This window comes from Gossypium hirsutum, chromosome A08, assembly GCF_007990345.1.
Source record: "Gossypium hirsutum isolate 1008001.06 chromosome A08, Gossypium_hirsutum_v2.1, whole genome shotgun sequence".
Classification (NCBI taxonomy): domain Eukaryota; kingdom Viridiplantae; phylum Streptophyta; class Magnoliopsida; order Malvales; family Malvaceae; genus Gossypium; species Gossypium hirsutum.
In genome coordinates, this window is record NC_053431.1 from 78,703,905 (window position 1) to 78,722,506 (window position 18,602).

At 33.4% G+C, this 18,602-nt stretch overlaps 1 protein-coding gene across 1 annotated transcript; it reads left to right on the plus strand.

Annotated features, from left to right (window-relative positions):
* The first annotated feature begins 14,568 nt into the window (after positions 1 to 14,568).
* Positions 14,569 to 15,685, plus strand: LOC107948181 (myb-related protein 308). The gene is made up of 2 exons (XM_016882652.2): positions 14,569 to 14,863; positions 14,963 to 15,685. The coding sequence occupies exons 1-2, from the start codon at positions 14,731 to 14,733 to the stop codon at positions 15,607 to 15,609; spliced, it is 780 nt and encodes a 259-aa protein (XP_016738141.1). The 5' UTR covers positions 14,569 to 14,730; the 3' UTR covers positions 15,610 to 15,685.
* The last annotated feature ends 2,917 nt before the right edge of the window (positions 15,686 to 18,602 follow it).

Below are 18,602 nucleotides of genomic sequence, written 5' to 3' on the forward strand. Positions count from 1 at the left end.
GAATTAGGGCCTAATCGGAATAGTGGTTTCGTGACCATAAATCCGAGATAGAAATAATTATTTTATAATTATTTTGAGGTTTATGATATGATTGCATGATTGTGTGAAAATTTCATGATGAAATTCTATGCCTAAAGTGCTTAAATTGAAAGTAGGGACTAAATCGAATAAGTTGCAAAACTTGCATTCTAGAAGTTTTTAGTATGAAATTGTTTTGGAATATTAATGAGGAGGTCTTAAATAGAAATTTGACCAATTTTAAGTTCATGGACAAAATTAGGACATGGAAGGAATTTTTGGAAAGTTTAGTAGTAAGGGTATTTTGGTCATTTAGTTATTAAAATGAATTAAAAACAAAATTAAAAGCCAATTTTTGTCCATCTTCTTCATTAGGCCGAAATTTCAAGGGTTATCCATAGCTAGGGTTTGTTTCAAGCTTCCAAGCTCCATGGTAAGTGATTCCAAGCCCCGTTTTTAATGATTTTTACGTTTTTGAGATCCCGGTAACTCGATAAAGCTTATGTTAGCAATAATTTAACCTAGGGTTTATATTTGGAAAAATACCCATAGGTGAAATTTGTGTATTTTGATGTTTTATGATAGAATATGAAGTTTTAAATTATGTTAGACAACTTGTACTACTCGATTTTAAGCAAAACCGAGTAAAAGGGCTTAATCGGTAAAAATACCTAATAGTCACAAGTACATGTTAGAGTGAGAATTTGATGTTGCCATAGAAGAGAAAAGTGATCAGCATGTTGTAAAACATAAGAATAAGGAATAAAGTTTAATCCTGAGCCTAGGGGCAAAAATGTAAATATGCAAAAGTTTAGGGGTAAAATTGTAATTTTGCCAAAATTTGAGTTAAGGATTAATTTGATAATGTGAGTATTAAATAAGCTAAATGTGTTATTTTAGATCAAGAAAGACGTGGAATCGACCTCAATCAAGGAAAAGAAAAGATTGTGGACTAAATTGCAAAATCTTTGTATTTTGGTACCAAGGTAAGTTCATGTGTAAATAATGTAGCATAATGGTTATTTTTAAGTTATTGATGTTAATTATATGTTATGCTGAATTTTATTATGAAATATATGCTTTGTGGTTAATTTCAAATAATATGTAAATTATGTGAACTACTTGTTAAATATAATTGTTACCGAGTATTGATTTCGGCATTCTACGGAAGACGGCAAGGATAAGAGTTCGAGGAAAAAAGCCCGTTTGAACCTTAGGAATAGATTAGGATACAAGTGACATGTCACTAGGATGGTTAAGGATCCAAACTCGTTGAGTTGAGTCCGAGTTCACTTATGGATGCGAATGTCCGAACTCGTTAAGTTGAGTCCGAGTTCGTGAGATGTAACTAGGCATCCGAACTCGTTGAGTTGAGTCCGAGTTCACTTATGGATGCGAACGCCCGAGCTCGTTGAGTTGAGTCCGAGTTCGCTTATGGGCGGGTTACATGATTGCTTGATTGCATATATGGCACTTATGTTCAAGTTATCCATGTATCCGAATTATATTCCGATGTGTTCAACGGGTAAAGTTCTACTCAAATGGAGGAATATTCGAGATGTAAAGAGACGTATTGGTAAGTGATGTGAAATGGATATTTTGGACAGGTATGTATTTAACCCTCGGGTTGAGTATTGATACAACCACGATAAGGTAATAAGATGATGAAAAATGATTAAAAATGTGATATGTGTTTTAGTGATACATGCTAATGTTGATTGGTATGACTGTTTGTTATGTTACTTATTATTTGCATATGAACTTACTAAGAATTTATGCTTACTCCCTCCTTGTTACTCATTGTAGTTTTGGACAAGCCAGCTCAGGAGTAGGGATAGGTCGAAGGCTCAGTCACACTATCCGGAAGACTTTTGGTAATGGCTTGTAAATTTAAGTATGGCATGTATAGCAATATACCTTTTTTGTGTAAATGATCTTATGGTATGGTGATGGAATGGTTGAGGAAATGCTTGATAATGATAAATTATGAAAATAGTTAGTTTAGATTATATTTGATGTTAAGGAAAATTATTAAGATACTTAGTGCATAAAAACTCATAAAAGGAATGAAATTTGCCATAAACAGAATACTGCAGCAACTCTGATGCGAGTTTAAAAATTTACTAAAAATCATAGAAATTGAACTTGGTGATGGACTACATATCAAATTGAAGCTTATTATGTTTAGTTTCACATGAAACAAATGAAATAGGTAAAGGAATTATATGTTACAAGATATTTGAATTTTAGTGAAACAGGGTCATAAAAGTTTCTGAATCCCCTGTTCCAACTTTAGAAATTCACCATAAATTTTAAAGATATAATTAGGTAGTTTATTTTATATTCTCAGAATCCTTATTGAGTCTAGTTTCAGGATAAATAAACCTCATAGTCATATGGATTTTTTACAGAGAGAAATGTGGTTCGTAGTAAACAGAGGTCAGGCCAGTCAAGTCCTGAAATAGGGGTAACTTTAACTAATAAACTGTACTAATTGGCCCAACCAAAAATTCTAGAAAAAAATTAGTAGATAGTTATATGAGGCTAGATTTATGGAAAATTTAAGGATCTTGATTTCGAGTTTCGTAACTCGAGATATTATTTTTCTTGTGACTGTGACGCAAGTAGCTTAAAAGCTGTGAATGTAGAAACAAATAATCCAAAGTTCTAAAAATGTTAAATTAAGCTTAGTAACACCTCATACTCGACTCCGGCGACGGTCTCGGGCGTGGGGGCGTTACATTTAGTGGTATCAGAGCAGGTTTAGTCAGTTCTCGGACTACGTGTTGTATGTACGGATTTTGCTATACATGCCATATGTATAAATTGTGATAGTGTGACGACTTCTGACCTTTTTAAATGATTTTTTTATAGTAAATGGATCCCGATCCAACTGTGGCAGATGAAGTAGAGAGTAATACGCCAGCTCCGGCTGAAAGAGCAGCGCCGACTGAAAACCCACCCCCTACTATTGGTCAGGGAGGAGGAGAAAGGGATCGGGAAGCCTTTCTCCAAATGATGAGTGCATGGTACACTGAGTTCGTTCGTACGAACCCAAATGTACAACCTCCCCCACCTCCCCCAATTCCTCAACCTATACCCCCGATGCCTCAAGGTATGGATCTGATGAAATTTCACAGAACTCCAGTTGATAGAATTCGCAAGCAAGGGGCCGAAGAATTTAAAGAAAATATTGATGATGATGCTGAGAGAGCAGAGTTCTGGCTTGAAAATTCAATCCGGGTATTTGACGAATTATCTTGTACACCTGAAGAATGTTTGAAATGCGCTATATCTTTGTTGAGGGATTCAGCTTATAATTGGTGGAAGACTTTGATTTCGGTGATACCGAAAGAGAAAATAACTTGGGAATTCTTTCAAGAAGAGTTTCGGAAGAAATATATTAGTGAAAGATTTATTGATCAGAAGCGTAAAGAATTTCTTGAGCTGAAGCAAGGTAATATGACGGTTACAGAATATGAAAGAGAGTTTGTTCGATTAAGTATGCCAGAGAGTATGTTCCTACAGAGGCCAAGATGTGCCGACGATTTGAAGACGGGCTCAACGAAGACATCAAGGTATTTGTTGGAATTCTTGAATTAAAAGATATGGTAGTATTGGTTGATCGAGCTTGTAAGGCCGAAGAATTACTTAAAGAAAATAAAAAGGTAGAGGCTCAGACTAGAAATTGGAAGAAAAGACCGATGAGTAGTTCATTTTCACAGCAACCTGGAAAGTCAAGGAATATGAATCCTCGTTCCCAAGCTTCAGCTGGACAATCATATGGGAATTATAAGAAGCAAAATGTGGGTCCTAAATCTCAGAATACTTCTGCAGCCAGTGTAAGGAACTCGAGATTTGTTAAACCCGAGTGCCAGCGGTGTGGTAGAAATCATTTTGGTCCATGCAGAGCAATGAATGTTTTCGATGTGGTTCTCCGGATCATTTTATTAGAGACTGCCCAGAGAGAGCTGAGAAAGAAAAATTTCAGAATGTAAAAGCTAGTGGTGCAGACTCGAGGGGAAGGTATCCGAGAAAAGCTGGAAGTAAAACAAGCAGTAAGAATGTAGCCAGGGATGCACCGGTTAGACCTGAAGGAAGGGCTCCGGCTAGAACTTATGCTATTAAAGCGCGTGAAGATGCTTCCTCACCTGATGTGATTACCGGTACATTTTCTCTCTATAATGTTAATGTTATTGCTTTGATTGATCCCGGCTCTACTCATTCATATGTGTGCATGAAATTGGTGTCTAGTATGAATATACCTGTTGAGAACACAGAATTTATGATTAGAGTGTCGAATCCGTTAGGCAAATGTGTGACTGTTGATAAAGTATGTAAGAAATGTCCTTTAATGATTCGGGATCATTACTTTCCGGCCGACTTGATGTTGTTTCCGTTTGATGAGTTTGATGTTATTTTGGGTATGGATTGGTTGACATTGCATGATGCTAAAATAAATTGCAAAGAAAAGGTTATAGAATTAAAGTGTGAAAATGGTGAAACTCTGCGGGTTGAATCAGATAAATCAGAGGCATTGCCTAGTGTGATTTCTTCAATGTCGGCTCAAAGATATCTGAGAAAGGGTTATGAAGCTTATTTGGCGCATGTAATTAATACAAAATAAGTTGAAAAGAAAGTTGAATCAGTGCCGGTTGTGTGTGAATTTGCGGACGTATTTCTAGAAGAATTGTCGGGTTTGCCTCCAGTCAGGGAAGTAGAATTTGGTATTGATTTGATACCGGGAACAGCTCCGATTTCGATTGCTCCGTATAGAATGGCACCAGCAGAGTTGAAGGAATTAAAGTCGCAGTTGCAAGAGTTGACTGATAAAGGTTTTGTGAGACCGAGTTTTTCACCTTGGGGTGCTCCCGTGTTATTTGTGAAAAAGAAGGATGGTTCTACGAGGTTGTGTGTTGATTATCGGCAGTTAAACAAGGTGACAATCAAAAACAAGTATCCGTTGCCAAGAATTGATGATTTTTTTGATCAGCTAAAAGGAGCGACATGGTTTTCAAAGATTGACTTGAGATCTGGGTATTACCAACTGCGGGTAAAGGAGTCGGATGTGCCTAAAACTGCTTTTAGAACAAGGTACGGTCATTATGAATTTTTAGTTATGCCATTCAGGTTGACAAATGCTCTTGCTGTGTTTATGGATTTAATGAATCGCATATTTCGGCCATACTTGGACAGATTTGTTGTGGTGTTTATAGATGATATTTTAATTTATTCAAAAGATGAGACAGAGCATGCTGAGCATTTGAGGATAGTTTTACAAACTTTGAGAGATAAGCAGCTGTATGCTAAGTTTAGTAAAAGTGAATTTTGGCTCTGGGAAGTTGGATTTTTGGGTCATATTGTTTCAGGTGATGGTATACGGGTTGATCCTAGTAAAATTTCAGCCATTGTTGATTGGAAACCACCGAAAAACGTAACTGAAGTTAGAAGTTTCTTGGGGCTAGCTGGGTATTATCGGCAGTTTGTAAATGGATTTTCTATAATTGCTGCTCCTATGACTAGACTACTCCGAAAGGATGTTAAATTTGAATGGAATGAAAAGAGATATATCAGAGTTTGTGTCCAAATGCTTAATTTGTCAACAAGTGAAAGCTGAACACCAAGTACCTTCAGGATTACTCCAGCCTATTATGGTTCCTGAATGGAAATGGGATCGGATTACTATGGATTTTGTTTCAGGATTGCCATTGACTCCAGGAAAGAAAGATGTCATCTGGGTAATAGTTGACAAATTAACTAAGTCGGCTCATTTTATCCCGGTACGTACGGATTATTCTCTTAACAAGTTGGCTGAACTGTATATTAGAGAAATTGTTAGATTACACGGAATACCATTATCGATTATTTCAGATAGAGATCCAAGGTTTACCTAGCGGTTTTGGCAAAAGTTGCAAGACGCGTTAGGTACGAAGTTAAATTTCAGTACTGCTTTTCATCCACAAACTGATGGACAATCAGAAAGAATAATTCAGATTCTTGAAGATATGCTTAGATGTTGTGTATTGGAATTTCAAGGAAGTTGGGAAAGATACTTACCGTTGGTGGAATTTGCTTACAATAATAGTTATCAGATGAGCTTGAAAATGGCACCTTATGAAGCATTATATGTTCGTAAGTGTCGAACGCCATTGTATTGGACTGAACTCAAGGAAAATCATATTTATGGAGTTGATCTAATAAAAGAAACTGAAGAAAAAGTGAAGATAATTCAAGATTTTTTGAAAGCTGCTTTAGATAGACAGAAATCTTATGCAGACCTAAAGCGAAAGGACATTGAATTTCAAGTTGGTGATAAAGTATTTTTAAAGGTGACTCCGTGGAAGAAAGTCCTTAGATTTGGACGGAAGGGCAAATTAAGTCCGCGTTTTGTTGGGCCGTATGAAGTAATTGAAAAAGTTGGACCGGTAGCATATCGGCTAGCATTACCACCTGAATTAGAGAACATTCATGATGTGTTCCACGTATCTATGTTACGTCGGTATCGTTCGGATCCTTCACATGTAGTTTCACCGACAGAAATTGAACTACAACAAGATATGACCTACGAAGAAGAACCGATTAAGATTTTAGCTCGAAAGGTCAAACAACTAAGGAATAAAAATGTTGCACTTGTAAAGGTGTTGTGGCAAAGGCATGGAGTAGAAGAAGCTACATGGGAATCCGAAGAAACTATGAGAAATCAATACCCACATCTGTTTACCGGTAAGATTTTCGAGGACGAAAATCCTTAAAGGGGGGAGAGTTGTAATATCCCGAATTAGGGCCTAATCGGAATAGTGGTTTCGTGACCATAAATCCGAGATATAAATAATTATTTTATAATTATTTTGAGGTTTATGATATGATTGCATGATTGTGTGAAAATTTCGTGATGAAATTCTATGCCTAAAATGCTTAAATTGAAAGTAGGGACTAAATCGAATAAGTTGCAAAACTTGCATTGTAGAAGTTTTTAGTATGAAATTGTTTTGGAATATTAATGAGGAGGTCTTAAATAGAAATTTGACCAATTTTAAGTTCATGGACAAAATTAGGACATGGAAGGAATTTTTGGAAAGTTTAGTAGTAAGGGTATTCTGGTCATTTAGTTATTAAAATGAATTAAAAACAAAATTAAAAGCCAATTTTTGTCCATATTCTTCATTAGGCTGAAATTTCAAGGGTTCTCCATAGCTAGGGTTTGTTTCAAGCTTCCAAGCTCCATAGTAAGTGATTCCAAGCCCCGTTTTTAATGATTTTTACGTTTTTGAGATCCAGTAACTCGATAAAGCTTATGTTAGCAATAATTTAACCTAGGGTTTATATTTGGAAAAATACCCAAGGTGAAATTTGTGTATTTTGATGTTTTATGATAGAATATGAAGTTTTAAATTATGTTAGACAACTTGTACTACTCGATTTTAAGCAAAAACGAGTAAAAGGGCTTAATCGGTAAAAATACCTAATAGTCACAAGTACATGTTAGAGTGAGAATTTGATGTTGCCATAGAAGAGAAAAGTGATCAGCATGTTGTAAAACATAAGAATAAGGAATAAAGTTTAATCCCGAGCCTAGGGGCAAAAATGTAAATATGCAAAAGTTTAGGGGTAAAATTATAATTTTGCCAAAATTTGAGTTAAGGATTAATTTGATAATGTGAGTATTAAATAAGCTAAATGTGTTATTTTAGATCAAGAAAGACATGGAATCGACCTCAATTGAGGAAAAGAAAAGATTGTGGACTAAATTGCAAAATCTTTGTATTTTGGTACCAAGGTAAGTTCATGTGTAAATAATGTAGCATAATGGTCATTTTTAAGTTATTGATGCTAATTATATGTTATGCGTAATTTTATTATGAAATGTATGCTTTGTGGTTAATTTCAAATAATATGTAAATTATGTGAACTACTTGTTAAATATAATTGTTACCGAGTATTGATTTCGGCATTCTACGGAAGACGGCAAGGATAAGTGTTCGAGGAAAAAAGCCCGTTTGAAACTTAGGAATAGATTAGGATACAAGTGACATGTCACTAGGATGGTTGAGCATTCGAACTCGTTGAGTTGAGTCCGAGTTCACTTATGGATGCGAATGTCCGAACTCGTTGAGTTGAGTCCGAGTTCGTGAGATGTAACTAGGCATCCGAACTCGTTGAGTTGAGTCCGAGTTCACTTATGGATGCGAACGCCCGAGCTCGTTGAGTTGAGTCCGAGTTCGCTTATGGGTGGGTTACATGATTGCTTGATTGCATATATGGCACTTATGTGCAAGTTATCCATGTATCCGAATTATATTCCGATGTGTTCAACGGGTAAAGTTCTACTCAAATGGAGGAATGTTCGAGATGTAAAGAGACGTATTGGTAAGTGATGTGAAATGGATATTTTGGACAGGTATGTATTTAACCCTCGGGTTGAGTATTGATACAACCACGATAAGGTAATAAGATGATGAAAAATGATTAAAAATGTGATATGTGTTTTAGTGATACATGCTAATGTTGATTGGTATGACTGTTTGTTATGTTACTTATTATTTGCATATGAACTTACTAAGCATTTATGCTTACTCCATCTTTCTTACTCATTGTAGTTTTGGACAAGCCAGCTCAGGAGTCGGGATAGGTCGAAGGCTCAGTCACACTATCCGGAAGAATTTTGGTAATGGCTTGTAAATTTAAGTATGGCATGTATAGCAATATACCTTTTTTGTGTAAATGATCTTATGGTATGGTGATGGAATGGTTGAGGAAATGCTTGATAATGATAAATTATGAAAATAGTTAGTTTAGATTATATTTGATGTTAAGGAAAATTATTAAGATACTTAGTGCATAAAAACTCATAAAAGGAATGAAATTTGCCATAAATAGAATACTGCAGCAACACTGACGCGAGTTTAAAAATTTACTAAAAATCATAGAACTTGAACTTGGTGATGGACTACATATCAAATTGAAGCTTATTATGTCTAGTTTCACATGAAACAAATGAAACAGGTAAAGGAATTATATGTTACAAGATATTTGAATTTTAGTGAAACAGGGTCATAAAAGTTTCTGAATCCCCTGTTCCAACTTTAGAAATTCACCATAAATTTTAAAGATATAATTAGGTAGTGTATTTTATATTCTCAGAATCCTTATTGAGTCTAGTTTCAGGATAAATAAACCTCATAGTCATATGGATTTTTTACAGAGAGAAATGTGGTTCGTAGTAAACAGAGGTCAGACCAGTCAAGTCCTAAAACAGGGGTAACTTTAACTAATAAACTGTACTAATTGGCCCAACCAAAAATTCTAGAAAAAAATTAGTAGATAGGTATATGAGTCTAGATTTAGGGAAAATTTACGGATCTTGATTTCGAGTTTCGTAACTCGAGATATGATTTTTCTTGTGACTGTGACGCAAGTAGCTTAAAAGCTGTGAATGTAGAAACAAATAATCCAAAGTTCTAAAAATGTTAAATTAAGCTTAGTAACACCTCATACTCGACTCCGGCGACGGTCTCGGGCGTGGGGGCGTTACAGTTACGACGTCCAAAAGTCCTGTATGAACCTTAGGAATTGTTAGGATACATATGTCATGACATAGGATTTCGATATATACGTGCGAGTAAGACATGGCATCGATATGTGATTCCGATATATGTTTACGAGTAAGACCCTATCTGGGACAGTGGCATCAATATGTGGCTAGACGTAAGACCACGTCTGGGACGTTGGCATTGTACGATTTGTGTGATTATCCAAGTGTCCTATCTGATTTAATGTTTGAGTGTGTAAAACTAGCTATATGCCAGGTACGGATTAACTTGTTACCTATTCAAGGTAAGGTAAGTAAGTATTTAATGTTTGATACAAATGACTTATGAGGTAAATATGGAATGTGTAATTATAAAATTGTAATCGAACTTGATAAAGTATATATATTGTGATTGTCATCGAAATGATATGTGATTGTCATCGAAATGATATGTGATATGTTTATTGATGTAACCATGTGTATTCGGCCATTTAGGTAATGTGTACATGATGATTTATATTATGATGCTTGAGTGGTGTTTATGAGTATAAGTATATTTGTTTGTTTAATGATATCTTGGCTTTGTATGTGAAATGTGAATTACTTATATTGGTTATATAAGCATTCAGAACGAAATATCATGTATGAAATTGGTAGGTTCAGACTAAGCATACTTATGCTAGTATAATTCGGTTAAATTTAAAATGAATTGGTTATATTACTAGATTGTTTATTTGGTTATGGCTTACTAAGCTATGATAGCTTAATCTGTGTGTTATGTTACTCTGTTTTATAGATTTTGGAGTCAAGCTACAAGCTCGGGGACTGTCAGCCAAGTTCATCACACTATCTACTGTTTTGGTACCTCATAAGCTAAACTTAAATTATGGCATGTATAGACTGGCTTTGGGATTAATTATTTTGAATATGTTTGTATATTAGCCATGCGAAAATGGCTTGCTTTTTATGTTTAGGTTTGATTTTATGTGGGCTTAGTTATAATGTTTTGTGATCTTGTTTTTGATAATTTTGGTTGTGTTTTTGGATTGTGGTTTGAGTTCACGTTTGGTTATAATGCTATATGCTATGCAAGAATGATTCATATGATAGACGCTATATGTGTTTGTAATGGTTTGATAATGGTTGGTAAATTTAGAAATGGATGGTGTAATGATCATTGTATGTATACATTTTCATAGCATGTTAAACTGATTCGGTCAAGGTTTTGAATAGGTAAGCATACATGAATTAGTTTGAAACTATTTCAATAATATATTGGTATGTTCGGTTATAAGATGGAATTGAATAAAAAGGTTATGATTTATTTGTGACTTAGCATTGCTTATATAAATATTTTTGTATATGATAATTTGACTTAATATATTTGATACATAGTATGTAATATTTACGTTCTGTATATGTCTATATGTGGTTAATGTTTTGAAATTATAGAAATAATCTCCTTTAGTTAATAAGTATTTTCAGTCAACTAGTTGAATTATGCATGCATGTTTTTGGATGGGTTTAAGCTGTTTAAATTCGGTTGTGGTAGCTAATTAATGTTTTGATCCAATAGTGACAAGTTGGGTATGTTATATGGAATCATTAATTTATATTATATCGTAGTTTGGTAAATGTGATTAACATAGGTGGTTGAAGTATATTTGTATCCAACTGTAGCATATTAAATGTTGGTATATTATATTATATTATATATATAATGATTTAAACATTTGAAGTATATAGAATTGTAAGTTAATTGATTTGAACTGTGACTGTGAGTGAGTAATAGTTAAGAACGAACTTGTCTTGGCTAAATGCATGGAAGAATGACTAGGTGAATAATGGCATGTACAATAATAAATTATAATAATTATATGTGTGTTTTATATGGTGATTAAGTGTTTAACTTAATATTAAATAAATGTCGAATTTGATATGATTTTTATCAAATGATAATAAGTAGTACATTTTGTGTAATCCAATTGTGTATGGTTACAGTATACGACTAAAGTATAATGAAGTCTGTAGATCTGCATGTTTTATGAGTTTGAATTAAAAGTATATTTAGCTCTGTGGTATTAGTAATTAAATCGACTATTGAAATTAATTAACGATTGTTTATTTTTAACAGTTAATATAAAGGTGTGTACGTGATCGTTTGAAATTGTGTTTTTGACTGGTAATACTTTGTAACTCTAATCCGGTGACGGATATGGGTTAGGGGTGTTACACCTTCAACTAATTACTCCCTCTTCTGCTCGTTCTTCGTTCAGGCCCATTCTAAATGCAATTTCCCCCAACTTTATTTCAAATATTCAATTGAAGCGAAAATCAAAAGAGGGAAAAGAGAAAATAGATCCATTGATTGTTTGTTGATACGCGATCTGAAAAACCTATGAAAAATGTGTTGGTTGGAAGTCGATTAAAATAAAATGAAAGAAAATGAAGATATTCTAAAATAAGACTGAAAATCTATTTCAATTCAAAGTAACAAACTAAAGACTAGAAAATTCCCTTAGTCCAAACCCTAATTTTAGAACAAGAAATTAAACTAAAGAAAAGTCCCCTTTATAAGGTCTGAGCATTAATATTTATACTAGTTTTGTTAGATGACGAAATTAGGTCAATTACAAGTGACTAATAATGAAAATTAAGGTTTTGCGGATGAAAAACTCTTTAAGCAGATGAATGGGCCTCATCAAACCGATGTTCCGACATTCAAGGATTGTTGTCGCGACATTTGGATTTCGAATATAATTTCCTTGTCTTCGAAGTTGGATGTCATGACATTGAGGTTTGGTTGTCGCAGCATTACTGCCTTAATATTCTGAAGTAGCCTTTAAGTTGGCTATTGCGACATCCTAGGCAGTCCATTGACTCATCGGCCGCACACAATCAACATGTTAGTCTTCCCTTAGGCTCAAATTGGCCTAATAGGTCATTTAACACACTAAAATGTTCATTTTATTAACCTTAAACATAAACATACTAAATCGAAAAACTAAATAAACGATAACAAATTACTCAAATACAAGCTCATTAAGTGTCGAAAAGAGCTCAATTTGCTACAATGAATTGTGACAAATCATGAATTAATCATAATTATTCATTAAATTGAGTATATATGTTATGTAATGTGATTGAATGGCATTATTATTGTTGGAATCAATTGAAATAGTTTGAATTGCTTTAATAGCGTAATGTAATGTCAAGTATTCGACCCAACAATAATATCAGATATGGGGCATCACGACATCTCCAACGCTCTTACTCAAAAACTCCAAAAATAGAGTGAGAAAATAACTAGTTATTTGAAATAAGAATATACCGAACACTTGATGGGGAGAAATATGCAAGAAACTTGTTACTGCTCAATGCATTTTATTTATAACCAAAGGTGCCTTTAGGCCTACATGACAATTAAAATACTGAATTAATGTAGAAAATATTGTAATAAAAATAAAGTTGGACTAAATCAAGATATAAGTAAAAATAAAATGCTGCAGTTAATTAGAATCACGTTTTCAACCATTTTTGCCTTACATGTTAATATAAAAATATAATTTTTCAATAGTTACTTAAAAGCTTTATATTTGATGTACTATGACTGTATAGAGCAAATCATATTGTGCAACATGTAAAAAATAAATATGGTATTTATTTTTTAATGTCGGTATATAAACTTATACATTTGAAATTTTTATTTAAATAATAAAACTGTTAACTATTATATGATGATGTGTATGATATAATAGAATCTGATGTGATCTGAAACAAATATTATATAAACATAATTTTGAGTTAGGCACGATTATAGTTGGAAAAAATTACTAGTTTGTTTATAAAAGAATTCAAATGAGATGAACAAGTACAAAGAAATATGCCCAATCGTGTTACCAACTCCAAAGACTGTAGTTAGTGAGATAGAAAAGAAATGTTAAATTAAATGTTTCTTATTAAACACACTGGGGATCTGATTTGAGTTTGAAAGAGTAAATGGGGCAGTTAAATTGATGGTCAATGAGATGGAAATAGATTGGGACAGTGACAGAGGGGTATATTATTTATACGCTATGCAAACCAATTTGTTTGTTAGTTTAAAGATTTGATGCACGCAATTTGTGTGCGCCAAAATATATAGATTCCAGGGTCCTGCACGTGGAGGAAACTAGCCAGTTCAAAGCAGAAGGGCAGATAAATAAGAAGGGTTGTTGAACATATGCCCTCTTTCATCTCCTCTTAACCACATTTTTTCCAACCCAATCAAATCTCTTCTTCTCAAATTACTCCATCACTGGATGCATGCATTTATTATTTACCGTGTTTTTGTACTAAGGAAGAGGATATCTGATTCCCATGTCTATGCAAACTGTAGTGCAGGAATACTAAAATAGTTTAAAATAAAATATTTTTTAAACTCTTAAATAGTTAAAAATACTAAAATAGTGTTTTTTTTAAAAGGAAATATACTAAAATCGTTATAAATTCTGAACAGGGGTATTTAATAGTATAACAGAACTAGGCGGGTGAATTTTACCTACTTGGTTGCCACTCTTTCTTATTCTTTTTCCTAGGCTCAGTAAAAAACAAATGAGTTAAAAAGGAAAAGTATTTTTTAATTTATATATATATACTCTTTAAAAATGAAGTTTCTATATTTTTACTTGTAAGAGTTAAATTTATTTTTAAAATTTTAAAATTCAGATTAAATTTTTAATACTTTTAAAATTATTTTTATTAAATTTAAATTTGTTAAAATATTATTTTTTTGGTTAAATGTATACTAAATGAGTTTTTTTTAAATATTATATCAATAAATTTAACAACAAAATATTTAACAGTATCAATAATTCATCCTAAATTTTAAAATTAAAAAAATAAAAATTCCTTAAAATAAAAATAAAAATAATAAATTTTAAATTTGTGAATACTACTAGTTATTTTATATTTTAACGGTTAAAAAAAATAGGGATGACGCATGTGGCTATTTCTAGATCATTAACGCTCCCCCTTTTAATGGCTTTAAAAAGGAGGCGACGGCTTTGTAGTGTCATGTGCTCATTTTAGCGACACACACTCTCTCTCTCTCTTTCTCTCTGTCGAGTTTACATCACCTCTTTTCTGGTTTTTGTGATCATTTCAGATTGTGTGGCTGGAATCGTAGAAGAAAGAAAAAAAAAATGGGAAGAGCCCCATGTTGTTCTAAGGTAGGTTTGAATCGAGGTCCTTGGACAGCCAGAGAAGACACATTGCTGATTAAATATATACAGGCTCATGGAGAAGGTCATTGGAGATCTTTGCCTAAAATGGCTGGTAATATTCTACATCTGTCTTAATTAGCAGCTACAATTTTTATTTCTTGCTCTAGTTGTTGTAATTTCATTGATTTTGGGTTTGGTGGCCACTGTTCAGGGCTGCTTAGGTGCGGAAAAAGCTGCCGACTAAGGTGGATTAACTATCTCCGACCTGATATCAAGCGAGGAAACATTACTCCCGACGAGGACGACCTCATTATCAGGCTTCATTCTCTTCTGGGCAATCGTTGGTCTCTCATTGCTAAAAGACTTCCAGGCAGGACCGATAATGAAATCAAGAACTACTGGAATTCTCATCTCAGCAAAAGGGTGCTCAATAATTCACAAACTAATTCAACTACAAGAAGCAGTCGTAAAGCCAAGAAAGCCACTGAAAAGAAGCAAAAGGCCAACAATGTGGAGGAGAAAGAAGAGATAAAGGTGCTGCATCAACCAAAAGCCAGCAGGGTTTCGCCATTCTCAGTAATATCAAGGAGCAGCAGTTTTGACAGTCTCATAAGTGGGTCATCTAGCAGCGGTGAAGGGAGCAAAGGAACCAATGATGCCTATGTTTTTGATATTCCTAGCTATTGGTCCGACTTTGCAGCTGATACTAACCTAGAATTTCCTGACGCTGAGGCGTTTTCAGATGCCACACCCGTAGGAGATAGTAATTTGCTTGACGACATTTTTGAAGAATACCAGAAACTTCTTGACGGCGATGACCCTGGCGAAAGAGATTCCATATTTGATGTTCTCTCTTGATTTTGAGTATTTTCTGCTACAAGATTCTCCACTGTATAATTCAATCTCAATGAACTAATAATTAAAATCCTAAAAACACTCTCAAAAACACTCTCAAGAGGGAGTAATTAGTTGAAGGTGTAACACCCCTAACCCATATCCGTCACCGGATTAGAGTTACAAAGTATTACCAGTCAAAAACACAATTTCAAACGATCACGTACACACCTTTATATTAACTGTTAAAAATAAACAATCGTTAATTAATTTCAATAGTTGATTTAATTACTAATACCACAGAGCTAAATATACTTTTAATTCAAACTCATAAAACATGCAGATCTACAGACTTCATTATACTTTAGTCGCATACTGTAACCATACACAATTGGATTACACAAAATGTACTACTTATTATCATTTGATAAAAATCATATCAAATTCGGCATTTATTTAATATTAAGTTAAACACTTAATCACCATATAAAACACACATATAATTATTATAATTTATTATTGTACATGCCATTATTCACCTAGTCATTCTTCCATGCATTTAGCCAAGACAAGTTCGTTCTTAACTATTACTCACTCACAGTCACAGTTCAAATCAATTAACTTACAATTCTATATACTTCAAATGTTTAAATCATTATATATATCATATAATATAATATACCAACATTTAATATGCTACAGTTGGATACAAATATACTTTAACCACCTATGTTAATCACATTTACCAAACTACGATATAATATAAATTAATGATTCCATATAACATACCCAACTTGTCACTATTGGATCAAAACATTAATTAGCTACCACAACCGAATTTAAACAGCTTAAACCCATCCAAAAACATGCATGCATAATTCAACTAGTTGACTGAAAATACTTATTAACTAAAGGAGATTATTTCTATAATTTCAAAACATTAACCACATATAGACATATGCAGAACATAAATATTACATACTATGTATCAAATATATTAAGTCAAATTATCATATACAAAAATATTTATATAAGCAATGCTAAGTCACAAATAAATCGTAACCTTTTTATTCAATTCCATCTTATAACCGAACATACCAATATATTATTGAAATAGTTTCAAACTAATTCATGTATGTTTACCTATTCAAAACCTTGACCGAATCAGTTTAACATGCTATGAAAATGTATACATACAATGATCATTACACCATCCATTTCTAAATTTACCAACCATTATCAAACCATTACTAACACATATAGTGTCTATCATATGAATCATTCTTGCATAGCATATAGCATTATAACCAAACGTGAACTCAAACCACAATCCAAAAACACAACCAAAATTATCAAAAACAAGATCACAAAACATTATAACTAAGCCCACATAAAATCAAACCTAAACATAAAAAGCAAGCCATTTTTGCATGGCTAATATACAAACATATTCAAAATAATTAATCCCAAAGCCAGTCTATACATGCCATAATTTAAGTTTAGCTTATGAGGTACCAAAACAGTAGATAGTGTGATGAACTTGGCTGATAGTCCCCGAGCTTGTAGCTTGACTCCAAAATCTATAAAACAGAGTAACATAACACACAGATTAAGCTATCATAGCTTAGTAAGCCATAACCAAATAAACAATCTAGTAATATAACCAATTCATTTTAAATTTAACCGAATTATACTAGCATAAGTATGCTTAGTCTGAACCTACCAATTTCATACATGATATTTCGTTCCGAATGCTTATATAACCAATATAAGTAATTTACATTTCACATACAAAGCCAAGATATCATTAAACAAACAAATATACTTATACTCATAAACACCACTCAAGCATCATAATATATATCATCATGTACACATTACCTAAATGGCCGAATACACATGGTTACATCAATAAACATATCACATATCATTTAGATGACAATCACAATATATATACTTTATCAAGTTCGATTACAATTTTATAATTACACATTCCATATTTACCTCATAAGTCATTTGTATCAAACATTAAACACTTACTTACCTTACCTTGAATAGGTAACAAGTTAATTCGTACCTGGCATATAGTCATTTGATTTGCTGCGCGCTTAAGATTATATAATATGATAAGTAATTATTTGACGTTTACAAGTTCGATTTGCAATAAGTATATTGAATTTCGGCTATAAAGCCGAATATGAAATGGATGATTTATGTATATAATGTGGCCGAATGACTATTAAGTGATGATGTGAAAGTGTGTAATATGTGTATACAATTTTATTGTACTTGTTTGTATAAAGTCGAAGGTGAATTGAATGGTATATATGTGGTGACAGAATAGCTATTATGAAACAAAGTCAAAGAATGGGATATTTGTATAATAGATGAATTGTGACTATTGTTCCTACTTGATTGAGGTTGTGTGTGAAATAATTTGTGAATATGGCATATAGTCGAATGGTTATTAAAAGTGAAACCAGGATAATGAAAAGATTATGTGTTCCTTGTGTATGATTATTGAACCGAAAGTTAAAAGGTAGGTGTACATTTTGTGATTATATTCGAATGAAGCAATTAAATTGTTAATGTGAAATATTATGTGTAATGCATTAACATGTGAATAAATATGCAAGACACTGGAAATGTATCCGGGCTAAAGTCTCGCAGGCTTCGTGCTGGAAATATATCCGGGCCAAAGTCCCGCAGGCTTCGTGCTGGAAATGTATCCGGGCTAAAGTCCCGCAGGCTTCGTGCTGGAAATATATCCGGGCCAAAGTCCCGCAGGCTTCGTGCTGGAAATGTATCCGGGCTAAAGTCCCGCAGGCTTCGTGCTGGAAATGTATCCGGGTTAAAGTCCCGCAGGCTTTGTGCTGATAATATAATTTCGTGTTTTATACCTAGTAGGCCAAGTTTCGATGAATTTGATAAAAGTATACAATTACAAGATCCTACACTAAGTTGACAAATTGAAAGTGCATTACATATTAAGTTGGCCAGGTATGTATCATGTACTC